General features: G+C 45.4%; 1 protein-coding gene across 1 annotated transcript in view; it reads left to right on the forward strand.

Moving 5' to 3' along the window:
* The window catches only part of LOC310911761 (uncharacterized protein), a gene marked incomplete at its 3' end in the record, with an annotated part of 100,366 nt that overhangs the window by 15,232 nt on the left and 57,888 nt on the right, over positions 1–27,246 (forward strand). The window contains exons 3-4 of the mRNA XM_083865683.1: positions 229–308; positions 3,093–3,161. Coding sequence (XP_083721809.1) covers positions 229–308; positions 3,093–3,161 — 149 coding nt within the window. The remainder of the gene's footprint in view (positions 1–228; positions 309–3,092; positions 3,162–27,246) is intronic.

The raw sequence follows: 27,246 nt of genomic DNA on the forward strand, positions 1-27,246 counted from the left end.
GTGCTTTTTCCTTTACTCACAGTTCACCCTTCCTTTTTTCCAACAAATACCGCACTTACTTCATTAAAATTTCTGCAAAAATGAGCCCAGGAAAAGTGACTCAGTCACTGTGCAGATTGCCACCTCTTTTCCTGCTCCTAGTACAATGGCTGTAAGTTAAAATCACTACAATAGTTTTAGTAATTTATGCTGTAATCCAGACTGATAAACTTGACTACATGTTTCTAGCTCTGCCCTGCTTCTTCTGCCCTCCGTTCCTGAAAATAAAGTCATGGTCCCCACACTTGAAAGCTTCAAGTTGAGAAAAGGTACAGTAAACTCCCAGTTATTTTAGAAGTCTTTAAGTGATTAAGGCAAAAGGATGGTTAATTATAATATTCTAAAAACACAGCTGCTAAAAAAAAGTTTCCAGCAGCCACCAACTTATTATTTTGTCATCATCTTAGACATACTTATGACATATGGGAAAAATAAAAGATTAAATCTCTGTCCCCAATCTGCCCCCACAGCCATGCAGTCCTGGAACAAGCACCATCTTCTGAAAGAAGGAGGCTTGGCCTGACTCCCTGCCAGTGTGCGCAGGGGCGGCTTCCAGCCCCGCGTTCACTTTCACAGCCTTGAAAGCTGAATCTTCTGTGGGGTTTGCAAAACATCAGCTGGGAAAACTGTGGCTAAATCAAGAGCAACCACGGTTTGCCAGAGAACAAATATCCCAGCTTTGGCCATACCAATCTTCTATGCACTCCTGCTCATGTTTTCATTTCTCACACACCACAGAAATAGAAAAGTCATTGCTGGTATTGCCAGTGGGGCTGAATTATGGAGCCCCATAAACATTTTCACTGTGCCTCAGTAAAGAGCAGCAGCCTTCTTCCTGTGCCCACATTGTTGAGGCTATCTCAAAAATAAATCTGCCTACAAGAGGAAACCACAGTAGGTCTCCCTGAGGTGCATAATGTCTTGGGTGGGAAAAAGATTTTATATTGCTGGTCTCTCCACATGTTGAGGCCAAACTGAGTAAGGAGCCCTTGGTGTGGTGTGGCACCCGGGAAGCTGGGCAGCAGTGGGCAACTGTTATTGTCAGCACTGTTATTTATGCTGATGTGCTTTAAAAAAATCACCCATTTCATTTTAAAACTACAGATTAAGCAGGATGGCTTCTAACTTGTGATCAAGGTAGAGACTGCTGAGGAAACCAGAGACACTCAAATGAAAAGTAGATGTTGCTTCAAACACTAACCAGAAGCTGTGGTTTCATGAGTGGCACAGCAGTGTCTGTGGTGGCTTGGTGGGGAGACCAGGCTTTCTATGAGTAAGGTCTGACCATCCCCTTATTACAGCCAAGCCATAAGCAGCTAAGGAACACAAGATTAACCTTTGTGCTGCAGCAGTGTACCAGTTATACATACTTCAATATAATTTCTTTTAGCTATATGGGAAGCAGAGACCCTGGCTGTGATGGTGTTTGCATGCCAGCCCACTAAAGAAACACTTCCCGCTCTTTACAGAGAAATGTCATTGGAGGTTTAGAAAATTACTAGTCCATGTTGGTTCCAAAGCTTTCAGAGCTGTCTATGGCACATCTCAGAGTGCTGGCATTGCTTGCCCTTGCTGCCTTGGCAGTGTTGGTTCTGCATAGTACCTGAAGTACCAGTGCTGAAAGTGGCTCTCATGACACTCCGAAATCCAGGATGTGCCTGTATGTGCTTTTCTCCCAGCTGTTCTTTCCTCCAGTGTCCTATCATTATGGGCTGAATGTTCACAAATAGAGTTGACAGTGCTTGTCAGTGAGATTTGCAGCTTGAGTCTCAGGAGAAAGGAAAATTTGGGCACTTGGGAGGTGGCAACCATCCTGAAGCTAAATATGTGCAAATTTTTGAGGTGTGAGTATAATGGAAGTGTATGGGTTCCTGTACATGGGTGTATATGTACTAGGGGTACCTGGCCCAGCTCGTGGAATGCTGAAAGCCTCTCTACAGTCTCCCAGTTACAGGAAACTGTTCCCAAAGCTTGCTAGAAAATGTCTGCAGGAGGATGTGAAACACAAACTGGGGCAGCAGCAGGACGAGGAGCGGTAACCCGCCTTCTCTGCCAAGGTGTTTTTCTCCATACTTGCCACTCTCCAATCCTGTTTTTCCTGTGGACCAGCTGGGATGTCATGCACATGCACCAAGCTACAAATAAGCTTGGTGCCACAGCCATGCCACCAGCTGGCCACATGCATGGAGCTGAAATCTGGCTACACAGAGCACCAGGGGTAATTAATTCCTTGGGGCAGGAAAGTGTCTGATCCCTCCTCTCTGATCTCTGACACCATTTGTTTCATAAAAATTATGCAACAAAGTGGCTGTAGCAGCAGGGTGGGATTGTGCTTCAGCCCAGAGCCACTCAGGTTGGTGGAGGTGGCATTCCCCACTCTAGAGCCACTGGGACATGCCAATAACAGCAATAACACCATCAGAATTGTTCTCATGGGCTCACAGGGCTGCAGATCCCACCAGCAGCCACCTTTGGGCCCACACCAGTGCAGGGGAAGGTCTGCTGGCTTTCTGCTCCTCATGAAAACACCTGTCTGCACTCAGGAGGTTTTCCTACCACTTCTCATGAAAGGCTCATCCAAACACCTTTACTGTCATCATAGCTTGTGTTAACTCGGTATAAGACAGACTAGCTTAAGTTTATAGTGCTGTTTTTTATAGAGGAGCATTTATTTCTTGTATCAACTCTCAAGGATGTTTTATCTGTTTTATATCCCATTGAATCCTCTGTGAAACTGCACTAGTTTACAATAATTTTATTACTTTATTAATTAAACGTTTTCCAACAAGCTAGCTATGGCATTTCTTATCATCAAGGGTTCCATTAGTTTTTAATGGTGTGAGACAAAATTACCATTTACCCACATGCAATTTAAGAAGCATCATTAACACAGAGAAAGCACCAGGTGGGATTTCTAATAGTTACTGTTTCTCATTTTTGTTTTTATTTAAAAGGAATAACTGGTTTTGAGGTTTTTGCTGCAAGGTTGCCAAATCCTCACTTTGTTTTTTATGTTCAAGATAATTTAAAATAATGTTCTTCTATCTCCTTAGGCTCTTCTCCACACTATTTCCCTTATCAGCACATCGCGTGGTGCATTCGCAGTGTCTCGGTGCAGCCGGGTGAGTGTGTTGTCTGCACAGTAATCACCAAGAACAAAGACTCATCTGCACGGTCAGTGAGCAGGGCTGGGGGGCCGTGTGTGCACACGTGTGCCTGAGACACTGCCTGGCTTTGCAGGGCTGTGGCAGGAGGGAGCTGAGCCTGTGCCAGCCCCAAATCACACACAGAGCCCACCTTGTGTGCCTCAGGGCCCGCAGGTGCTGGTCACTGGGTCCCACAGGAGCCATCCCAAGCACAGGAGAGCAGGAAGTGCTCCTTGGCCATGCTCATCCATGGCATGAGGGACCAGCACCATAAGGACAGGAAGTGGCAACCTGCCTTTTTAAAGTTCTTGAGAAACTTTGACACAGTTTGATACTTTGATAATGTATTCTTTGCCAAAGAGGAGGGAAACCCCACTATCGTAGTAAATATTTATCTTAAATGAAATGAGAATAATTAAATGGCACCTTCATTGCTATATTCTATTCAATTATGCTGACTATTAACTAATTGCTGACTCAGTCCATTTACATGTTAATAAATGTCTGTGTTTAAGGTCCTCCTTGGTTAATTTTCTAGGTTTAATGATATGGAATTGCTGGTCTTTTTTTCCCCCATGAACTCATTGCTTTGCTTAATTCCATGACCTCCTGCTGCCACGCATGGCCGTGGGTGGTGCAGCCCTGCCCCTGGGCATGGGGCACGCGGTGGGTCCGAGCTGGGGCCATGCCGGCGAGATGGAGCGCGAGGGTCCAGATGGTGCACGATCCCATGAACCGCTGAGCGCGAAGCGCGCGGGAGGGTGTTAGGGATATTTAGTGGGATGTGTTTGACAAGGTGTTTCCTTATTTAAAAGGGAGGGGAGGAAAAGGCAGATGGTGTGGCTGTTTCTAATGACATTCCCTGGCTGGGTTTTTTAACAGCAGACATAAGAGGGGCATAAGCACCTGACGCGCCTGTCTGCTTGGCTGCTGGGAGGAAAGGGACGCTGACAAAACAGGTCCCACCACCACCCCACTACCTGTTCTGCTTATTTAATATGCCAGGGCGCCTGGTAAGGCTGATGGAAGGGTCTGTCCTGAGCCAAAGTCCCCAGAACCACTCGGGCACTGTTTACCATGTCACTTTGTCACATGAAAGCCACACGGCTTGGGGGAAACAGCTCTTTCCCAGAACCCTATCACCCCTGTTTTGCTTCCTTGCACCCCTCTCCCTCCAGCCTCATCCTGTCTTATTTTCCTGCTCTCTGGGCTCTCTTGTTGCCCAGGTGGCTGTGCTGTCACTGTCAGCATTGTGCAGGTCTGTCCCACTGCAGGCTGGAGTCTGCCCAGTGGCCTCCTGGAAACACCTGCAGCGATGCTCTGGGTGGGAGAAGGGGGGTTACAAATGGTGTTTTCCTCTTGGATGTTTTTAAGCACGCTGCAATCAGAAGTGGTCTGATTTTTTTTATGCTTAGGAGCTTCTATTAAAATAGAAACAAATGCTGAATTTCCTAAATGGGCAGATAATTGTTCCATGATGGAGAGCAAACAAATGCACAGGGATGTCCTCTGCTTTAAATGTACACTGCACTGAACTCCCGGTCAGATAAATTTCTAATTAATTTGCTTGTGCAAGACATGGAACAAAAGCTCTGATTATGCATTGGAGCAAGAGGTGCAATAATCTCTTCCGGCATTCTTCCACATTATCTTATTTCTTGTCTGTAAAGGGGCTCTGGGGTGGCCGTCCTGGGGGTGATGCTACCGCAAGCCCCAGTGGGAGTCGCCGAAGAATCCTGACCCCCGCTCAGCACGCCAGGGGGTGGGACAGCTCCCGCCACCCCCGTGCCAGGCTGTGGCAGGAAGCCCCAGGGCTGGGCCGGCTGGGTGGGTTTGGAAGCGCTGCCAGGCGGGCAGGCGGGCAGCGCAGAGCTGCGACTGGCACTTTATGCTAATGGCTCAGTCATTATTTATTCCTTCGGAATTCATTACAATCGCATTATTTGTGATCGGCTCATTTAGTGTCACGAATGCACCCGTAGGATTTTTTTTTTATTGTGACCTAATTAATAATGAATGATTCTGTTGGGAAGCGCTGCCGTAGGCAGGGTTCCGAGGCAGGCGCAAGAGCTGCGGCGAGCGGCGCTCGGCTGCTCCGTGCGCGGGGACAAACGCGCCAGCAAACGCTGCTCGGCCGCCGTGGCCCCGCGGGCAGAGCCAGGCAAGGGCTCTGCAGGCTCCACACAACTTCCCTGGGGGCAGCAGCCCCGCCGTCCTGTGCGGCTGCAACTCCAGCTCGCTCTCTATGCAGAGTACTTTTTTTTTTTTTTTTTTTTTTTTTTTTTTTTTTTTGGCGGCTGCAGATCAGAGCTGACTCTCCTACGGAACCCAAAGTTGAGCACTGACCTTGTCAAAAGCAGGAAAAAACTTCAACAGTATTTTGGGAAAATTCTGTCTCAGTTTTCGTTGACCAGTAATATATTTTGGGTGTCATAAAGCTGTACAGGAAGACATCTTCACTGACAGAAAATCCTCACTATTTTACTTAAAGTAAATATTTTCTTTGAACATGGTACTTTAAAAAAAAGCCCCAAAACCAACCAACAAACAAAATTTAACTTTTTTTTAATGAAATTTCCAGCAATACATAAAATGTAATTTTATTTTGAAAGCATTGAAGTGATATCGACTTGTCTAATTTTTTTCTCTCCCCAAGAACCTTGGCAATATCCAAAAGAATACACTCTTTTTTCCCCAAGGAAGTTCTCACCCAAGTCTTTTGCCAAGACCTACTTTTACATGAACCCATGCCATCCATCAGCTCCATTTCACACTGACCCTGAGCCTGGGTAAATGTGGCACCACAGCATGGAAATGGCTTCATCCTTCCCTACTCAACACCTCCTTGCTAAATACGCTTCAGTTCATCAGCAGGGATGTCAGTTCACACTGATGTCTGGGCTAAATTCGTTCCTGGAGGAATGGTGCAGGGAAGTCCCTGTCCCCTGCAAACCCATCTCAGCTGAGCAGGTTGATCTGCACCATATTTTTTTTATTTTCACAGAGTCGCATAATTTCAAATGTCCTTGTGGAACAACAAGAAAATTTTAAAAATATTTGTGAAAACCTATAAATAGTTACAATGATATAAATAATACTTTTGTGAAGGCAAACCTACTCCTCAGTTGCCCACCAGCACAGCCTGTGCAGACTGTAAAAGGGCAGCATGGCAGCTCTGGGTCCAGACACATGGGAACATTTACTGGGAAGTGACAGCTTCTCCTTCCCTCTCACTCGGGGTACACCCCTACCCCGTGTAGCCTTTCAGGGGGCTCATCTCCCTCTGGGGTGATGGGAGCTGGGCTAAACCAAGGTGGTGGCTGCCAGCTTGGTTTGGGTTTTGCAGCAGGAACTGTGCTGCTCCCAGCACCCTGGCAGGCAGCACCCAGACCCACACGGCAGGGAAAAGCCCCCCCATGAGCTTCATACCTTTGGCACAAGTACCATAGACAACTTCATTTCAGATTTTTAAGGCTACACCAATGATCTTGTTTCATTTGGTTACAATGAATACCTATAATTCAGGTAATCAACCTGAACAGCAAAAATTGTGTCTAGTTGTGGACTAATTTATAGATATAGTCTAAGTTGTGACATGCTATGAATTTTCTTTTATTTAGCCATTGTTGGCTTAATTCTGAGAGAATTTTTCTCTTGCTCATCCCTGCTGAGAGTTTCAGGTTGGCTTAAGGCAACCTCCCTGAGGTTGGCATAAGACCTTAAATCCTTTATGAACAGGTACGAGACAAACACATGAAGAACTTGCTAACATCAAGTCACAGAATACTTTACACTAATACTTCAGGACCAGATGGACATGCCTGTGCAGCTATGTTCGGCCATTCAATTCTTCTTCTCAGGTATAATCACTTAGGACAGTCCTGCAGCAGCATTTATATGTAGAAGACATGGGCACACAGAAATTCTCGAAGAAAGAAGGAAATAATTGAAGGCTTGAACTTTTCCTTCAGTGCATAGGAAGGGGAAGGAAGTTAGGAGTGTTGTCCCGCCAGTGCACACAGGAGCTGCCTGTCCCTACCACAGAGGTGACAAAAAGCTGTGTGATAACGTCTTTCTCAGGAACGTTACAGAACTAAAATGCATGTTCATAAGGTGCCTTCAAAGCCTCAGAAGGAAACCACCAACCATGGTCACTGTAGAGGCTGCTACCTCCCTAAGAACACAGTGTCAGAAGCTCAGGAGCTCCCCTCCATCAGGGCCACCTGAAGGGCTGCACATCACCCATCACTTTGGTTTTTTCTAAATAAACAGAAATAAGCTACTCTGGCTGGTGTGCGAAATCACATAACACACAGTCATCCTACCAGACAAGTCAAGTGATGTCTTCTTTGTTGTGCATATATATAGGTACACACATACCTCTCTCCACACCCATTTCATTATTTTATTGGCAAGTTCCTGGAGATGGGGTGTGTGGGGAGTACTTGTGTGTTTTGTTTGCTTGTGTGATCACTGCAGAGAAATCCACATTAAACAGGGAATTGGAGACTGTGTTTCTCTAGCTGGAATCCAGCTTAATTTTAGAGCAAACACTGCTACCAGAAGCGCTGCCAGAGTCTGCATTGCACAACTCCAGACAGCATCTTTCATAAAACAATTATATTTTTTCTAGATGTAGTGAAAGCCTTGAAAAAAGTTTACTTGATGTCTAACCAAGCAATGCTGCATCTTCAAATTTGAAGGAGAGCTCAGAAAGTTAGTTTTTTATTATTCTTCATTTAAGTATTATTTTTTAATTGCAGCGTATTAAACATAAAATCTGGTACAATCTTTAAAAATAAATAGGACCTAACTATAAATGGGCCCTGTTGTGTTTTTATCTTTGACAAGCAAGTAATTGCTTCTCAAATTTATCAGTTTGTTTATGCAAAAACCATTTACCAAGCCTAGCTCAAAAGCATCAATTTCATCATTATCATCTTATTAATTTAGCCAAGCTATAACACAGCTGATTATTCCTGAGTAATATCCTCTGCAGCACATCATGTGTGGCAAAACCATCTGTACAGTACCTATTTAATAAATAAACCCTCGGCTAAATGTCTCTGTTTATTGAGAACTAATGTTTATAGAAAATATAATGGAACTCAATAAATAACTCAGCTTCATCAACCTGCATATGAATCAGTATGAAGAACGCTGACATCATCACCTTTCAAGTACCAGAGAAAGCAAAATTACCCAAAAGAGCTATAGAGTCAATATTAAGGCATTAAAACTGCAATGAAGGCATATTAATGCTTAAAACTTCATTGTTGGCAGTAGAATTGCCACCACGGACATATTTTATAACTCTAAGAATACTTAGGCTTTATGACTGTTTCTTTGTTGAGTGCCTTGCACTTAATGTAGTTTTCCACTTTAAATAAAAAAAAAACAAACCCTCAAGATCTTAAAAAAAAAAAAAAAAAGGGAAAAAGAAAATTGCTGATTCCAAGCATTCATTTTTAAAATAATGCAAACTGCTGATTCCAATTGTTCGGGTGGAGGAAAAGGCAAACTTATTTAACTCCATGCTTCCTGAGCTCCTGGCAGCAGGCACAGGGTGTGCTGAGGTAAAAATTCCTCAGCAGCACTGCACAAAGATTACAGAGCAGTCCATGCACAGCCTAAGACATTATTAATAGAATTCCTAGGTTCAGGGGAAAGAAAAATTAATAGAGTCATGGTAGACATTGGGATACTTATCGATTGCTGGTTGTTCCTACAATAGCAGCTCTCAATTGTTTATTTGATTTGGTGCTTTACAACTGCTTCTCTGCCACAAATCAGGCGTTTAAAACATATCTCTGCACCATCAGCAAATAGTAACAGATTAATTTCTTACAGCTCCTTTCCTGGGGCCCTCTGAGAGCTATTTTTCTTTGTTTATGTTTTGCTGTCTTTATTTCTGAGGAATATCACTCCGTGCATGCAATTTAAGTGACGGCACTGCAAGGCTCCAGGCATGGGTGGACATCCAGTCAGCATCACCTTCTGCAGTCCCCTCAGGTGCCTCCAACAGGTCGCAATTCCATAGGAGATAATTCTCTCCTTGATGAATGCAAAGTCCCACGACACTGCGTCAGTAACGCGGCAGCTCCAGCTCTTGTGAAGGATCAAGGATACACTGCACATTCTGACGACTCCTTGCAGCATTTCCCTGCCCTCAGGCAGGGTCACTCTCCCCAGGGTCCCTTCTGGTGGGAGAGAGTGGATCAGAGGGACCAAGTGTAAAGCACAGAAAACATATTTCATAATCCCCTCATTAGCGCACACGTGATGGGAAACACTCAAGGGTGCGAATATTTTTAACACTGTATATGTTTACATAAAAAATGTGATTTACACAAATCTTCATTTGCTATGCTGCATAAACTGGCTACATGGATTAGAACTGGTCTGTCATGCCTTCCTGGGAGAGACAGAAAAGGGACACTGAGATCTGAAGAACCTGCTGCTTTGCTTTTCGTGTCCAAAATGACTTGAAAAAAAAAAGAAAAAGTGAATGTGCTTATGAGTTATGAAAAAAATTGTATTTTCAATTCTTGGAACATTTTGACCAGATAACTAGAGAAACAAAGCAATAAGCAAAAAATCCCTAATGACTACAAATGGAAGAATTTGAGAGATTTTTCTCCAATATGAGAAAATATAGGGGAGCCTCCAGCCATCTCTCTCAGTTTGCAGACTGCTGTGGCACCCTGAGGTCCAGCTGTCCCCCAGCATGGGGGCTTGGACTTGGGAAAAATTCACCGTTCACACCCTGCAAGCATCAGGGATCAGTGGTACATCCTGCTGCAGCCGCCTTTGTTACCTGTCATTCAGAAAGGGTTTTTGAGGAGCAGTTGTTGGCCCCTCAGCCTGGGGGACTGTTGCTGGGCAGTAGAGACAAATCCCCACCCACTGGCCACCTGCAGACCCTAGGTCCATTTTTCTGAAGGACTTTCAGGCTGGCAAAGGGCAGGACCATCTCTGGTTGGATCATCACCAGTCAGAGCATCACTGGTTGGATCACACTGATCTCTGCTAGTGACAAGGCTGACGGGAACAAGCTGGGTGCAATCCCACATTAAATCATCACGTCCGAGCATCTCAGGCACTCTGCAAGTGCTTGAGTTTTTCCCATTCTCCTCAACTTATGTTGCACATATGCAGCTCTTGTTTGCCTTCCTGAATAAAATAGCAGATCCACAGCGCTTCGCCGCCTAATGAAACTGAACATATTTAGAACATATGTGAGCCCGCTCGTCGCGAAAAGAACCATTTGTGGTTAACGAAGAAAGTATTCATGGTTTTGCTGCTAATTGCAGGGCGGTCTGCATTTTCTTTCTGAGGAAAGAAAAAGGTAGTGCTGCAGTTGGAAGCACACAATAGAAGCATGGCGCCTTTTTTTTTTTAGCTGAGTTTTGATGCCTTTGGATAAGCTAATTGATCCATGGGGCAAGGACGTGGATGGGGGAAAAATATCACTGATAATCCTTATGTGGTTGTACATCAGCTGAAAACCCATATGTTTCTTTTAATTATTACTCACACTGCACATGAAAAGATGGGATATTTTCCTCGCTCAAAGTCGATGGAGGTTTGCCATCTATTATAATCTAGCAGGATCTGCCAGAGATGGAGACTGGCAGTTCCCAGCGACTCTCAGATAGCAGCACTGCCTACCACAGCCTCATGGCCAAGGCTCTGCCACAGCTCAAGAGAGTTCTCCTCCTTTCCTGGCTTCCAAGATGATATTTCTTGGCCTTTAAGGTTTGCTGGGAACTCAAACTGGTCATGAGAAATATCATGAATGCAATATATTAGACAATTTACTGAAAGTATAATGCATTATTATTAATCACAACATTTAAACCTACTGCTCTGTGGCACCCACCAAATCTCCACTAATTTTGGAGTATTGTATCAACACAAATTTTTCTAGCCATTATAATTTTTTTTATTTTAATTAATTTAGGTGTCATACCCTACCCTCAAAATTATCCCTGAAGCCTCCCTTTGCTTCTAAATATAAATAATATTTTTCTTTCAAAAAGAGAATTAAAATGGTGGTTAATATGTCCTTCAGAAGTATAAACTGCTACATCTTTATATTATGAAATGTGAAGAAAATCTTTTGTCACTATCTTTACCAGATTCAGAAATTCATTATAATCTGTGGCTTGAGAATACATTAGTAACTGAACAAACTGATACAGAATGATCACAGAACTGGCAAGTCCCAAATGAACCCTAAATTAGAAGTGCATAAACCATCAATGCACTTGAAGGGACCAATAAGAGTTTTAGCAGGGAAAAATCAGGATCAAAATATGAGATAAATGCTGCAGGGCAGAATATACAATTTTAAAGGCTTATTCATATGTTATACAGAGAGCTGAGCTGATGTTACACAGTCAGTGCTAATGTATCTGCCTAAGTGGGAGGCTGACAATTTAATTCAGAGAGAGAATTTAGGTTTTGAATGAGTTTGCACACGTACAGAGAGTTGAAGCACTGAGGAAAAGGGCTTAGGTCTTAATGAACAAGTGTTTCAGAGGGCTAAAGTTTTAATACATGGTTTTGGTGTCCCTGGCTGCTGGCAAGATTGGAGTTGGTGCAGAGGGGCACTTGCCACATTCCTACCCTCAAATGTCCCATTGTGACAGTTGTCCCTGAAAATGCAGGGCTGAAAGAAGGAACGGGGAAAGAACTCAGCAGACAAGTGTTCACAGCAATGCTGCACTGCAAGCAGAAGGGTTCAAAGGCAGAACTAATAGCAGGGTGCAGGCAGATAGGACAGCAAATTGTCACCTTTTGAGCTTGTGCAGGCTGTCCATGCTCCCCTCAGAGGACTCACATTTGGGTGCTGGAGCATGCTGCTGAGTGGGTCCTGACAGGCTAGGTCTTGGCACAAGGGAAAGAGAGAAGAGAGGCACACCGCTTGTCCAAAGCCCAGGTCCTGCATCCTTGCAAGGGCTTGGCAAGGGTCATGTGGCATGCTGGGACCAAGAGCAGCACCATGGCAGCCTTGGGATACAGGTGATTTTATTTCAGCTGGTTGTGTGAGGCTTCTACCAGAGCCATTGGATTTATGGCAATGAACACTTTCCTGAAGGATGCCTTAACTGACAAAATCCTGGTGGCTGCAAGTGAATAAGCTGCACAGTTCATGGGCACTGAAAAGAAAGGGAGCAACTGAGATACAAAATGCAGAAAAGATATTAATTTTTGACTCTAATATTTTATGAAGAGTAAAGATTCCCTTTACAGCTGCCTGGCTGCTCTTAAAGAGTACCCAAAAGGGATATATTCCTGATTACGTCCTTCTGCCCCACTGCTCTGACAGTTGCACATTGGTCTGCAGACCAAAACCAAACTAATGTGAAAGACTTAAAGTGCACTCTTTGGGGTGTTCATAAATAGTGATTTATGGTGCATTATCACTGAGACTATGAGTATGCCATGTAGCAACACTATGGCAAAATACAGTCAGCATAGAAAAAAGTTTAGGGTTTGGGCTGGAGTAAAACCAGCAACAGGACACTCCTGGTGGGGAAAACCTGTCTGAGAGGAAAACTGGGCTCTCCTTCGCTTTTCAGAGGGACATGAAAAACCAATATGCTTCTGCTTGGTACAATAACCTTACGGCAACTGAGAAAGAAGGTAAAGAGATAATTGGAGAAAGATAATTTCTCCAATGTAACAAAGCAAGACTAGTGCAACAGCCCTCCTGCAGCTGAAGGCCCCTGACCATCAGCATGTCCTGCCAGGCTCTCATCCCACTGTCCTTCACCCTGATCACTGGCCAAGGCAGTAGGGAGCGCCGTGCCACCATCACAGCATGCATACCAAAATAGCCTCAGCAAGGCTGTTAAGAAACTAAATTATATCCTTGATGTCTTCTGACTTACAGAGGGCTGGTTTTGTTTACAGAATGGGTAAGAGCCAGTGGACTCAGCTCAGCAAGAATAGAAAACCCTCCATTACTGTGAGGCCGGACAACAGATGGCAGGAAGGTCACGGGCTGGGTTTGTAACCACAGGGCAGCCGAATGCTGACCTGGTCTTTGGGGACATACAGGCTTGGCCAGCAATTCCCTAATCACCCTGTCACAGGGGGCATTTTGGGTGCACTGCTCTCCACCACCTCACTGATGACACGGTGGCTTGGGGCACCCAGAGTGCAGGTGGCCCACAAGGTTGTCAGCATCAGCTTCCACCCACACTGCAGCAGGCGAGAGACACTCACAGGGAGCCTGAGAGGTCAGGAACTGGTCCCTCTGGGCTATTTCAGGTTGATGATTGCAGGTTGTGGCTTTTACTCCCCTCTGCCGTTTGACTCAAATGTGGTCTGGTGGTGAGAGCAGCCAAGGGTGAGGAAGGGCTGTGAGGTTGCTCTGGGGTCAGGTCATTTGCAGTGGTAAGAGCCACTGCCGATGTCACCGGGAAGGTAAATAGTTATCTGCCACCTTGACTGCTGCTCAGTGCTGCTTCTGCTGGGGCTGCCTGCACCAACACATCCCATCACTGCTTTTTCCCTTTCCATAGCCACCTCCCGGCCGAGGCTCCTGGTTCACCCAAAGCTTGATTAATTCAGCTGGGTCTTTCAGCCCTTATGTACCTCCTGACCAAGGTGTTTCTAGCTAACAACAGCAGTAATTATGAGTTCCTAAATGCATGACCATCGCACTTCTTTCCAGCCAGCGCCCTAACTTTGGCCATCCAGCTGTTCCAGTACCACATTCCACTCTGTCCACCTCAGCAAATTTCATGGGGCCAGTACCACATTTGTGTCAAGGTAAATGGCTAAAATATAGAAACAATCTGGTCCTGAGAAGGATGCTTAAAAAACAGGCAAGTAACTATCCTCTCATGCCACACATTCCTTTGAAGTGTATGAAGTCACTCTCTCTGCCAGCATCAATGTGGGGAATACTGCCAATGTGAGATGCTGCCCATCAGCTCTCACTCTCTCATTCCCCTCCTGCCTGCAGCACCACCATCACCAGGAAAAAAAAGGGGTAATTATTTTGGGCCCACTCCAAAATTACCTTTAATTCTTAGTGCAGTGTGCCCTTGCTTTTCTCCCTCTCTTTGTTTTCTTTTTCTTTATTCTGAGAAAGAATTGTGGTTTGGTTTATTTTCCTTTGCAAGGTCTACTGAAGCTTCAACAGGAGAAGCTTCTCTTGCCTTTTTTGCATGATGCTTCATAAAATACAGTAGCTCTTGAATGTGGAGTGAGCTGAGAGCATTATTTCTGAGGTACCTCAGTAATAATGCACACACCATCCTCCACAAATAAGAAAATAATGTCATTGCCAGGTTAACTGTTGCTTGAGAAATACAGAAGCCCTATTCCTGGAGGCAGCTGTTCTCTGTTTGATGGAGAAGCACACAGGTTGCTGTGGCAAACCCAAATGAATTGCTAGGCTACAGCTTTGCTGGGGAGCTCCAACACTGCAAAGGGCAGCCCTCCTGCCTGGCTCCTGCTGGAGCAGAGGCATCTGCTATCAGCTCCCTCTTCCTGGCAGGTATTTGGGATGCCCAGGCTGTGACAGGGGTGCACTGCAGCCCAGCCCTCTGTGGTGCCTTACAATACAGTGCTGCTGAGCTTCAGTAAGGGTGTTACATTCTGACCCATAATTACCCATTTATGTTCTGCCCCACTGGCAAAACCGTTTTCCCTGGAAAACAATAGGCTCCTCTGCTTGCCAAAAGTAGAAATCACTCCTATTGAAAGGCACTCGACAGGAGTGTAAATAAATAGAGATACCTTGAAACAGAAACATTGGAGGAAGGTTAATTTCTGAAATCTGTTACTCAGATGTCAGATCAGATTTGTGAATAGTGAAGAACATAAACAAGTAGATGAGAGGACTGTGATTAATAAAAAACAAGTAACTATGTAAGAGGGACTTTTACAATCTGAAAGACAAAACCAGGTGAGAAGACCCCGGCCAGGTGCTCTTGGCAGGACAGCCAGGTAGGAACCAAGGGTGGTTGGGGCCAGGTCTCTTTTATCCTTCCTTTGAGACAGAGGAGCTGTGCCAGGTACCACACCAAGGATGCACCAGGCTCCTGCCCTGCCCTGGGGTTCTGGGAGAGCTGCTGGTTCCTAGAGCATGTCTGACACCTGCCTGAGAGTTCTCCCTCCAGCCCCTCTTCCCTAGCACCAGCTGCTCACCAACACAGCCAGCCCTTCTCTCCAGCCTCAGTCCCAGTTCACACCAGAGTAACAGAGCTGCACCCAGAGAGAAAGGAAGTGTCCTTCAATGCATGAAGGTGGTTAAAAACATAAACTAAATCTCTAACCCTGCACACTCATCTCTCCTCTGTGGCCCCGGTTGCGCTGGAGCACTGCAGGGCAGTCTCAGGGCTGCTCCCTATGCTGGGTGCAGCATGGGGGCCTTGTCTGGCCAGTGCAGCACAGGCCGTGGGCTGGCCCTGCTGGGATGTGGCACAGTGTGGCCACACCACACCCACTGGCTGGGGCAAGAGCTGTGCTGCAATTGGGTTTCCCTCATACTGCAGCTATAATTATATTTCTCAGTGTTAATATGCTGAATTAAACACCTACTTCTGGGAGGGGAGGAAAACAGTGGGTTATATTTTTTTTTCCCTCTGCAAGTAAGCAATTTGCTGCATGCTGTAATTTGTCTGCATGCTGTCCCTTTTTTTGGGACACATGTAATTTTGCTTTGATGAATGACACACATTAGTGATAGCCCTCCTTGCCGGCCAGGCAAGTAGGCACTGACAGCCCGTGGGACGCTTACAAAGAAACTTTGTCAGCAACCGCAGGAACCACGGCCTTTCCAAGGGAAACAAGCTGGAATAATGGGGTTACTGGGGGATCATGCCGATGGCAAGTCAACAGTGATGCTCTGCAGATGAGGAAACCCAAAGGGGATCAGCATCCCAGCAGGTCATGCTTGTGGATGGGATTTACTCCACAGCCCCTATTTTTATGTCAAAGACGAGGAATGGCAGCAGGGAGAGATGCTGGGGGAGTGGAGTCTCAGCAGAGGCAGGCTTCTGAAGGGGAGGAGGCATCAGGGGGCAGAGTGATGCCAGCCAGAGGGGGCCAACCCCCTGGCAGGCATCCCTTTCCCCTGACGTCTGCCCCATAAGGGCTGCCATACGGGAGGCAGATAAAGCACTTGCCATATCCCTCCTAATAGGGGCCGGTGTATGGGTGGCAGGAGCCAAGGCGGCGGTTTGCTGCACAGCCTGCCAGTGAATTCATGACTCCCATCCAAGCACTGCAGAAGCGACTGGCAGTGGGGGAAAGACCTTATGGCATGCAACAATATTTGGAAAACATTTTTTTAAAAAAACCTCAGGGAAGAGAAGACTAAACATCTGAGTTTTCTGTTAATAGGCTCTCTTAAACAATGAGCTTCAGTTCTTCTGACACTGGTGTGCTGCATGGGATGGCCTTTCCTTGCTGAAACTGAGACCAGTGGCTTGGAATCCTGAAGCAGGAATCAAAGGCAGATAGCCCTCAGTTCTGCTGGTAAAGTAGTGCTGCCTCTCTAGTTGTTTAAAATGCTGAGAGGAAAGCATGTATTTACTCTTAAGGGAACTAAAGTATAAATGATGCAGAGGTGCTGCCTGAGCATGGGTTCAGTGCACATCAGGAATTGAGGAAGGATTCCTGCACCCATGGGATGCTTTGCTCCCAAGCTCCCTACAACCAGAGCATAATTTTGACCCTCTGACTGAAGGAAATAGGCTGTCCCTTAAGTACAAGAGACACAAATAAGTGTAATTGCTTGCCAAGCAGAGATGATCATTTCTCTGTCACTCAGTCTTAAGGAGGGTTGGCTGTTCCCTCCTGTACAAGGTATATCCTCTCCTTCCCATGCAGGCTGCTGCCTCCTGAGAGCCTCTCACATTATGGTTATCAGTGCTGGAGTGCACTTAACCTTTCCCAAACAAAGCCAACCTGTATCAAGATGGACTCTTCAGCAAGGGTCACTTGTCCCCCAGTTCATGTCACTGCCACCAAGCCACCAGATAGCATGAGTTAGTGCATTGTGAACTCACCACAGCCTTCACTTATTCAGTAAAATGAAAAGATACTCAATCAAAGATCCCACAGTTTCTTGCTCGGACACTTAATTTGGCAAAAGTGACTCTTACAAAGATAGAGGAAAATAAACATTTTAAAGTCAGAATACCAAGTCGATTAACAGCTTGTGAGAAACTTTTGACATCTGAAGGCAGGACCTGACCCAATTTGCTGACAGGTTCCTGCTGCAGGGCAAGTCTGCAGGGCAGGTCAGTCCTGCCAGCACCTTTGTGAAAGTCCACCTTCTCACTATGGTCTCCTTCCCCTTGGTGTTGAGATAATAATTTTCCAAGCTGATAACTAGGCCTGTGCAATGCCCTGTATGGCACGTGGGCTGCTCCTACAAACAGGAATGGCCCGCTCAGATCCTGCAAGACCACAGCTGGGCAGGAGGGCAGGCAGCTGCTCCCTCACCAGCAGCCAGGGTGTGAGCAGGACACATATTCCACTTCAAAAATATGCTCTGCCATGCACAGATCTGTGATGATCTGTGCTGGGTAACCCAGCTGCTGGAGCAGCTGCAGTCAGGCCACAGACAGAGCATTTTGGATGCAGAGCGAGTGGGACTGCAGGAAGCAGGGAGAGCTAGAGAAAAAACTCCACTGGACCAGCTGGATGCAGCCACCTATGCATCACCACACTGGTGATAGGAGGGCACTGCCAGCACTGTGGGATAACAGGGCCCAGGGTCTCCAGAGTGGTTTGGGATGGTTGAGTCTGCAGAGTTTCTAAAGCCCTCAGGGATCAGACCTGCTGTCCCAGGGGCAGGGGGCAGTGTGGACATTGCAGGGGTACAGTGCCAGGGCCTACGGGGACAGGAAACCTGGGCAGCACATAAACAAATCCCATTCAGCTCGAGGGTAAATGCAAGCTGAAAAACATCTGGGGAAAACTAATCTAAAACACATATGGTTTTTCTTTGCCCAAGTGATCAGGAAGACACGTTCATTTCTACAAACAAGTGTTCATTTAGGGACTTGTGCCCTTGCCTGGCTGCTGCAGCCTGGGGATAGGGACCAGCCATCACTGAGGAGGTCACAGGAGAGCCTATGCAGCAGATATGTGCACCAAAACATACTGGACATAAGCAAAGAAACAGAAATGAGGAAGGGGGTGGCCTAAAATTACCGAAGTGTTGCTGGGGATGTCACAGCAGCAGCTCTGGGGCTCAGAGGAACCCTTGCAGCTGTGAGCATTTTGGGGCAGAATAGAAATACTGCTGTGACTTCTTAGTGTCCTTGCAGCATCAAGTAACAAGGGGAAGGGGCTCCTCATGCAGGACACAGGCAAAGGCCTGGGAGAAGAGAGGGCTGATGACCCAAAGTGTTTACAATCCCAACAATGACATATAAAACTGCTAGTATTCAACAAATCTGGTTGATATCATTCCTTCCCCCTCAGGCAAGAAGGAAACCAGCTCTTTAAGACAGGACGCCTCTATGCAGCCAAACATAACACCCGTCCTTGTGCAAAGCTTTGCAGGAAAAGATTAAAACATCCTGTTGTTTCCCAAGCCTGCTCCAAGCCCCCTCCCTGAACAGCCACACTGCGCCCCACCAGTGCTGGGCATTGTGCTCAGAGCTCCTGATGGGGGGTCTGGGGATGGGGAGAAGGGAGAAGCCAGAGACCCCTCAGTCTTCCCATAAACTCAGCTCAGTGGGGGCAGGGTCTGAGTGGTCTGCATGCTGCACAGAGGAGCCTGGACTCCATGAGCTGCCTGGCCTCACAGTGCAGAAGTGAAGGGCCATATTTGGTATCAGATACACACAGACTTTCTTCTCCAGTAGGAAGAGAAGATGACAGTAGTGTCAGCCAAAAGCTGTGCTTAGATGTTCCCCTGGTGACATGGCAGTGGGGTGAACATGTCAGTTATCCCAGCTCTTTCCCAGGCTCGTTATTTCTCAGCCAAGCTCAGCCCATGATTTTGTCCTCCCTTGTTCAAACATGGGTGCCTCACCACTTGCCACCACCACTGATCCAGCACTTCCTGGATCCTTCTGTGTAAAAATTATAATTTTAAAATATTTTGAGCTCCATTCTGGAAAATTCCATTTGCACCATTAAAAATATGCTGGAACTCAGCAAGTTTGTTTTTCCCAGCCACGGTGCACAAGACCTGCAGTATGAGATGAGCTGAGGGCAAGAACTTGGCTGAAATTGAATCAAAGCTGTAGGAGAAAATCTGACTAGAAATGTGACCATATCTGGTAAGCTACAAAAGTTTATTTGGTTCAATTCCTGAGTAGAACCTGGTCCTTGCTGCACCCAAGGACAGAAGTGCCAGAGGATCATCATGGTGTGGGGGTGGCACTGGGCCAGTAGCACAGAGTTGGGCTCAGCCAACGGGCTGCACTTGTGGCATCACACTGCAGGAAGGACCAATTGCAAGGACAGCAGGCAAATCCCACACATTTCTCTCTACCTCTTTGGGTAAAAGGGCTAGGATGGAAAGACAAGACACCAGCTGGTGGGGGGGGTGTCATGATTTGCTGGGCTCATGCCCAGCACTTGGCTCCTCTGTTGGGGCACCAGTGCCCAGCGGGCAGGAGCAGGGGCTGCCTCCTTCTTCCTCACTTTCCCACAGTTTGGCAATGCAGGTTGCCAGGAACGTGCCAAGGTGCTCTGTGCCCCCTACCTTCTGCAGCACAGGGGAAAGTAATTTATCTTAGTGTTGCCAAGATTTAGATATTTACTGCCAGCTTGTCTGGCTGGTTGCCTCCAAGCATGGAGCCAGAGGGATAGCAGCCTGCAGGGCATTGTGGCTGGCTTTTGTGAATGGCAAGAAATGCTTCAAGACAATGGAAATAAAAGCATTGTGGGAGCACTGGATGAGAAAGCCGGAGAAGCCCCACATTGTTCCTGGGTCCCTAAAACATCTCCTTGGATAACACAATCATATTTAAGAACGAGAAATAGAGGGCAAAGATTATTTTGGAGTGTGAAATTAACAGACTCTTCACCTCATGTCTGGGCAAACTTTCAAGGCTTCCAAGGATAAAGAAAAGGACCCAAGGACCTGAGCCACCTGCGATCTGCAGACACCACCACTCTGCCGATGCTGGAGACCTTGAAGTGAATAAGTAGGGACTCAACAACACCATCAAGGGACAGGGATGAAGAATCCTTTTACAAAACACTGTGGTGCCATTGATAGCCAAGACAATGCCTGAAAAAGCTTTGTGGCAGGTGGGAAATAATCGAGAGGCACTGAGGAGTCTTGCCCTCCAAGCTTCATGGGACTGGAGAGGGGCCAGGGGCTTCCTTACAGCTTTAGCTCTTGGACACATCATCAGGGAGCTGGGACAAGCAAAAAAATGGAACACAGGCACCAGCTATGCACAGTGTGCAGCGACTACTCACTGTCCTTGCAGCAGAGAGGGAGGAGAGTGGCTGAGAAATCAAAGGAAGAAAGACAACTTTGAGACTGTTTAAGAGCTCATCCAGTAGACTGGATAAATCACATATTGGTTGTGGATCTGCAGAGTTTAAACCAGTAGGAAAATGTCTGGGAGATTCACAATTAATCCTTCAAGTGTCTTGAAAGGAAAACAAAAAGGTATCAGTATGGAAGCTTCAGAAATAGAGGTATGTTCCAAGAGAAAGGAGGAAGGAGGCATCAAAATGGGATTGATAGTTTTTTTAAAAAGTTTGAAGGAATGAGCATCCCTAAAGGCTGACAGATATGTACAGAGGTAATGTTAAAACAATTCAGCTTTTTATGACTACTTTGTTGGTGGTGTTTAAATATCCTCCTGGCACTGGTTCTTCATCCTAACAAGTTGTCTCAGAAATGTTTGTGAGTCCCCAGGTGTTCAGACGCTGTCCCGATGCCCCCAGCTCATACTTAGGCTGGTACACAGATAACCTGAATCTGTGTGCAGGGAGGAGACCTAAGTGTGTGACTGTAGCCAACCCCTGTTTCCCTGCCTGGGAACAAGAGCCAGATGAGATTGCATCTCCATGCAGTAAAAACTGCTGTATTTTTCTTTAAATCAGATTCTTCTGAAGTGAGTTTACTGAATGAGACAGAACAGAGATCTTTCTCTAGACAGACATCCAAAGCTGCTCCTGCCTCTGCTGCCTCTGCAGCCTGACTTCATGTGTGAACTCTTCCAAGACTCTGAAGCCAAGAGCTTGCTATCTCTGACCATGATACATATCATTCCTAGCACTCCCAGGCTTTGGGCAGTCAAAGATGCTCATTTGCCCCTAAATCCATTCCCACTGATCCCAACAGAAATTCAACTAGGCATTGTTCAGCTGTGCCCTTGCAACAGCCTCAGGAATCCAACAGCTCATTGCCAAATGCTTTCAGATATGGCTTGGGTATTTAGGGAGATGCTCAAACCTAACCAGAGCTGGGTATCATCAACTTACCAGGTATCACTGGATACGTGAAATTTGGGTCCCGTACCACACTCTGCAAATGGGAAAAACATTGAGGGACACATACATTGCCACAAATCATAATGCTGAGCTTGCTGGTACATTTAGTGAGGCTGAGAGGGAGATGAAGTGAAATAACAGTGATAGAATACAAAAATAAAATGAAAATGCTTATTTCTACTGCCCAAAGCATTGTGGGATATTTCTTTTTCTTCATGAAATAAAGATGACTTGAAATAAAGGAAGTGGAACAGCAGATCAGTGCTGTTCTGGCTGTTATAAGACATGGCCTTGCAGCAGGAAGCTGAGCAGGGTTTGAAGCCTTGAGGTGCTGGCTGACAGCTCCTCCTGCTGTGCAACACAGTGTACCTCCTGTCTTGACTAGTGTGGGCAATTTCAAGCCATCCCACTGCTTGTCCACTCCAGAAGTGTCCACAAGAATGGCCCTGAATCCTGCCTCCATCAGATCCTGGTGTTTGTATGCACTGGTTTTTCATGTGCCCACTAAAAGGGATGTGCAGTCCTAGGTCACACAACATCCATATGGATATAGACATAAACTATGGGAGCTGCTACATTTGAACCTTTAGAATCTCTGTAAAATTCTTTGACTTTCTGCCACTGAGTCTCCTATATATGTGATTCCAGCTGGAGTGAAATAGCTGAAAAAACAGAAGTCCTGCAATGGAGTGAAAAACAACCCTGGGAGGTCATCTAGGGTCAGTGCAGAAACTTTTTGATTGGGAGTAAAAAGCATGAGAGGTAAAGCTGTGTCTGGGAGGACAATGCCATGGGGCATTAGCCAAAAACTTGCACTTTTTAGGCCAAATAGAAGTAGAGCAGAATCTAAAGCCCTGAAGTCAGTGGAAAGAGTCCCTCTAATTCCAGTGGTCTATGAACCAGGCACATGTGGATTTGGCTGAAAAAATGTTTAATTTCATAGTGCTTTATAATGGAGTCTCTCACAGTAACCCCTTATGGTTCATGGGACAATGGTATTTCAGCTTAAGGAAAGATCACCATCAAGAGTGGCTCTGACAGACACGATTTCTCTAAACTAATTAGACAAGGAAGAAATGTGGGAGAATGACAGTTGCCTCTTAAGATAATAGGAAACCTGTCTCTTTAAATGTGCTGGGGATTTTCAATGCAGACCAGGCAGGACTATAATCAGAGCAGCAGCGGGTCAAATTTAGGTTCAGTACAGTATAATTCCATTGCAGGGACCATCCAAGAATACTTTGGCAAGCTCAAATACATTGAAATTGCCTTGGCCAGTGGCTTGCAAAAGGGCTGTGGAAAGTCAAAATAATAAGAGCATTGTGAAGAGGAGAGACAGTAAAATAAAGGGTAGAAGTCAAAAAAAGACAAGCCAGTAAAAAAAAAAAAAAAAAGAGTTAGAGTAATGAACAAAGTTTCAGAATGGAATAATTGAAGGAGAAGGGCATAGTCAGCAGATTGGAATCATGTCATTTCTATAGCAGGAAAAGGACACGCACACTAAGGAAAAGAAAGACCAACCTCCCAACAATTTGAGATTAATAAATGAATTTTAAAATGCCAAGAAAGACACAGCTGGAAATTACATAGGGTTTCTGAATGGACTTAAGTTAAAAATCATAGAGGAAGCATGAGAGAACAAGAACTTTTGGAAGGAACACTTTGAGTTGATCCTTGCCTGTTTTGGCCTGACAGGAAATAAAAAATATCACTTATATAAACTGAGAAGCCTTTCACTGAAGCAGCAGCGCCTTAGTCAAGTTAGCAAGTCTGAGTGCTGTTCAGCAAGGTGCTTGAACCTGTGCCCAAACACATGCATGGCACAGACCATCAACCCCTACAATTACATGTTTAGGAGCCCCATTTAGTACCAAATCCCTTCTTACGTGAAATCTGAGATAACTATACAATGTAAAACACCCAAGCCAACAGGAATTTTGCCAGCAGCTACAATGGGATGAGTTCTGCAGGCATCTATTTTACAAAAAGTAGGTGCTGCACTAAAACCAGTGAGGTGACAACATTTTCCCTGTGCTCCCTATCTCCAGTGTTGTTTACCCTCCTGTAAGAAAGCAAACCGTGCATCAGCACTGTACTTGTGCACAGGGAGTGTACTCTTAGTTCTGCCATTTACATCCTAGTTTCCCAATCCTGATTTCTGCTTGCTATTCTTTTTGTGTTTGGATGTCCAACAAAATGTATTTGCATAAGAGTGTGGGTCTATACAAACACAGTAAGAGATGTTTCTCCCCCACACACAGAATTATGCTTCTACATATTACTTACACATGTATACATAATTTATATGTATATTCACTATAAACACAGAGATCTATATATAATTGTCCTTGTGCAGTTCTGTTTTCCACAGAGGAAACAACTTTTATACCTAATGAGTAACACTATCACCCAAGTTGTCATGGTCAATTATGAAAGCAGGCAGGATAAAGAGTTTTTGAGCCCCTGACTCCAGCCCAGCTCTGTGAGGTGAGGGTGGCAGCTGGGGCTCTGAGGAAGCAGGCAGTGCTTTCAACACACCCTGTGTGCTCCAGCCCTGAGCAGGGTGGGCTGTCCCTGGGGCCGTTTATCACTTGATATGAAGCAGCAGAAGCTCCCAGCAGAAGCCTGGTAGTCTTGCAGGTTGGTGCTGCTCACTGGTTGACACAGCTATTGCAGTGGAGGGTGTCAGCATGTTCCTCTTCATGTCATCTTTCCTGGCAATTTGCACCACTATCATATTTATTTACTAGTACTGATGTTTATAGTAAAAAAGCCAAAGAGGATTTCCAAAGAAACAGCAAGTCAGGACAGACAGTGTTCACTCCCAGTTGGGACAGGCAGAGCACACTGCTGCAGGTAGGGACCTCTCACAACTCAGGATATGAGAAAGCTGCTCGATTGCAGAGGTTAACTAACTTTCATTTCAAATTTGGCATTACAAAATTTCCTTCACCTTCCTCTAATTCAAGTGGCTTTTGTCACGGATGGGAGCAGACTGCAAAACCAGACAGACTGATGGTCCATCCAGCTTGGAGATTTCTCTTTTCCTCTGGCCTTACTCTGGTTTTCTGCTCAAAGAGGAGAGCACCAAAGCAAAGAACTTCCCAGAAGAACACAATCTGTGTTCAGTGGCATCATACAGCTAGCATGAACTGTGAAAATCATCACCAAAGAAAGCACTAACTGCAGCCACTTACATTCAATATCCTCTGCATGTAGATGGGAAACTCATAGGCCACAGCCCTGTGCTGGGACACATGTTTGTAAAGGAGCTAAGCCTCCCTGGAGAAGCATGTTTTGGACAGCAGAGGAGTAAAGCTCAAAGGTGTTGGGGGTGAGGGGTGAAGAGGTTCTGCCCAGCCCCACTGTCAGCCATCCCTGCCCAGCCATTACAAAATGATCTCTGCCAAATGGGCACCATACCACAGCTGCAGTGGCCCTGGCTCAGGCTGTCCTGTGGCTGTTTCATCTCACAGGCTGTGACAGACACAGGGACACGGAAAAATGTTTCTCACTTCCAACCACGATGTGGCTACAGCCTATCCCAAAAGCTTAACATGTTAGCAGGGAGCATGATAAAAATTTCATCAGGCAGCTGTTCCCTGTGGTCCTTGTGGGGACTTGTCCCAGTCCTGCAACCTCCCTCTGCTGTGCTGGCAGGCTTGAGGTCCTGCAAAGAATCATTTTAATGTGCAACACGGAAAAAATATTACCTGGAAATGCCTGGACGTGCAACTCCTGATGCAATAAGCATCAGCCCTGCTCTCTTTTCATCCTCATAGATGTGCTTCATTATTAACTTTTCATGTGACAACTGTTTGTGCATTAAGAGTGCTTCACAAAACATAAATATTGGAAGTGAGGACTTCTAACAGCCTGTATTAGTGGGTCCAGCCTTTTAAATGATGGTGACTGAAAAAGTGGAACACAAGTCAGAGAGGTCTGCTCTGACCATCTGACCCTTGTTTTCTGTTCTTCAATTAAACCATTGCGTTTAGCTATTCGTTTTTATCAGTATTATATAAAACTAGGACAGAGTAAATGAAAATTTATAATTTATAAACAATCTGGAGGAAAAAAATCACTGAATTATTTATGGCACTTTTGAAATATGTGTTTGTTACTTGTACAAAAATTAGTTGTTAGGTCTTAATCACAGCAATGCCACAAATATGTTGGAAATTAGGGCTTATAAACCTGCTTGTTTGGAAAAAAAAAAGTCCTGTAATTCTACCTACAATTGAAAAACCCAAACCAAACTGATTCTGAATGGTCTAGTCAAACAAGTGCCAATTATTGAATAATTCTCTGACCTAAACAGAAAGTTATTGTATATGGAAGGATTTTTTTTTCCAGAGAGTGCTTTATACCAGATGCCCTTTTAAATTGTTTTGAATTCTCTGTAGGCAGTAGATAACTAAACCTACAGAATGTAGTAATGGCAAAAAGGAAGCAATCAAGTTGGCCACTTCTACTTAAGAGTCATGGAAAAGGCATCTGTTCTATATGAATTGCAGACTATAGGAACTTTGACAGGTCATAGACCAGACTTAATTTATTAAACTAAGTTTCTAATATAAACAGTAATTCGTTTCAGGCACTGACACTGAAGGTCTGGATTATGTGAATAAAATATGGAGACCTCCACTGGCCTCCTGAAAAAAAGTAGTTTTGCTGCACAGGAAGAAAATAACCGAGTGTGCCTTAGCAGCAGGCATCAGTGCTGAGGCCATGCCCTGCATGCACCAAGGCACAGGGTGCAACTCTCCCTGCAACCCTGGCCCAGCACAGGCAGTGCTGGCAGCATGTCCAGCTGGCATTCCTGCCTGCCTCCTGCCACCTGGGTACAAAGCATCCTTCAGATCAAGGGTGGCAGTTGTCAGATGTCTTAGCAAAACTGCAGTTTGAAGTCTTCAGAGAGAGGTTCATTTGCAAACAAAACAATGACTAATAGAATGAATGTTAGGAATAAAAGATTGAAGTAGGAATGCCTTGATGCTGCATGCCTGCTGCTTATCCAGAAAGGCTGTTACTCCAGACTATGCCAGGGCATGGGCTTGTTGGGCACCCACACACACCCAACCAATCTACCCAGGCAGGATAGGGGACATGATGACAACTGGTGTCTGCAATGTACATCCACATGTGCATACCAAAATAGCTTCTCGATGGCAGGTCTGCTGGTGCAGAACAACAAATACTGCCATGAAGTACCTGAGCAAAATGAAATACTTAAACCATGACTTATGGGAGACCCTCACTTTGTTTGCCCTGTCTTCATCCAGGACTGAGAGTAGCATGGACCTGGGGGTCTCAGGCTATGATGTCAGCGAATGTTTATCTTCAAACACTTCAGTAATTCAGGTGAATGCAGGAGGAGAATTTCACTGCTTAAAATTAGGCAGGTACTGAAACAATTTCCTGAATTAAATTTACATTCATCTCAAGTTTCAAGCACTGTTTTTGCTGTAGCTTTGACCAAAAGTTTGGTCATAACTCAGAAATCACAGACAACTATTTCCTTATGTCATCAGCCCTCAGCAAAGATCGAGTATGGAAAGCCTCAGTTAGGGTTTTTCTGATGCCAAAAAGGTTATGGATACGAGTAACGAGA

This window comes from Zosterops lateralis (assembly GCF_965231275.1).
Source record: "Zosterops lateralis genome assembly, chromosome: 7".
Classification (NCBI taxonomy): domain Eukaryota; kingdom Metazoa; phylum Chordata; class Aves; order Passeriformes; family Zosteropidae; genus Zosterops; species Zosterops lateralis.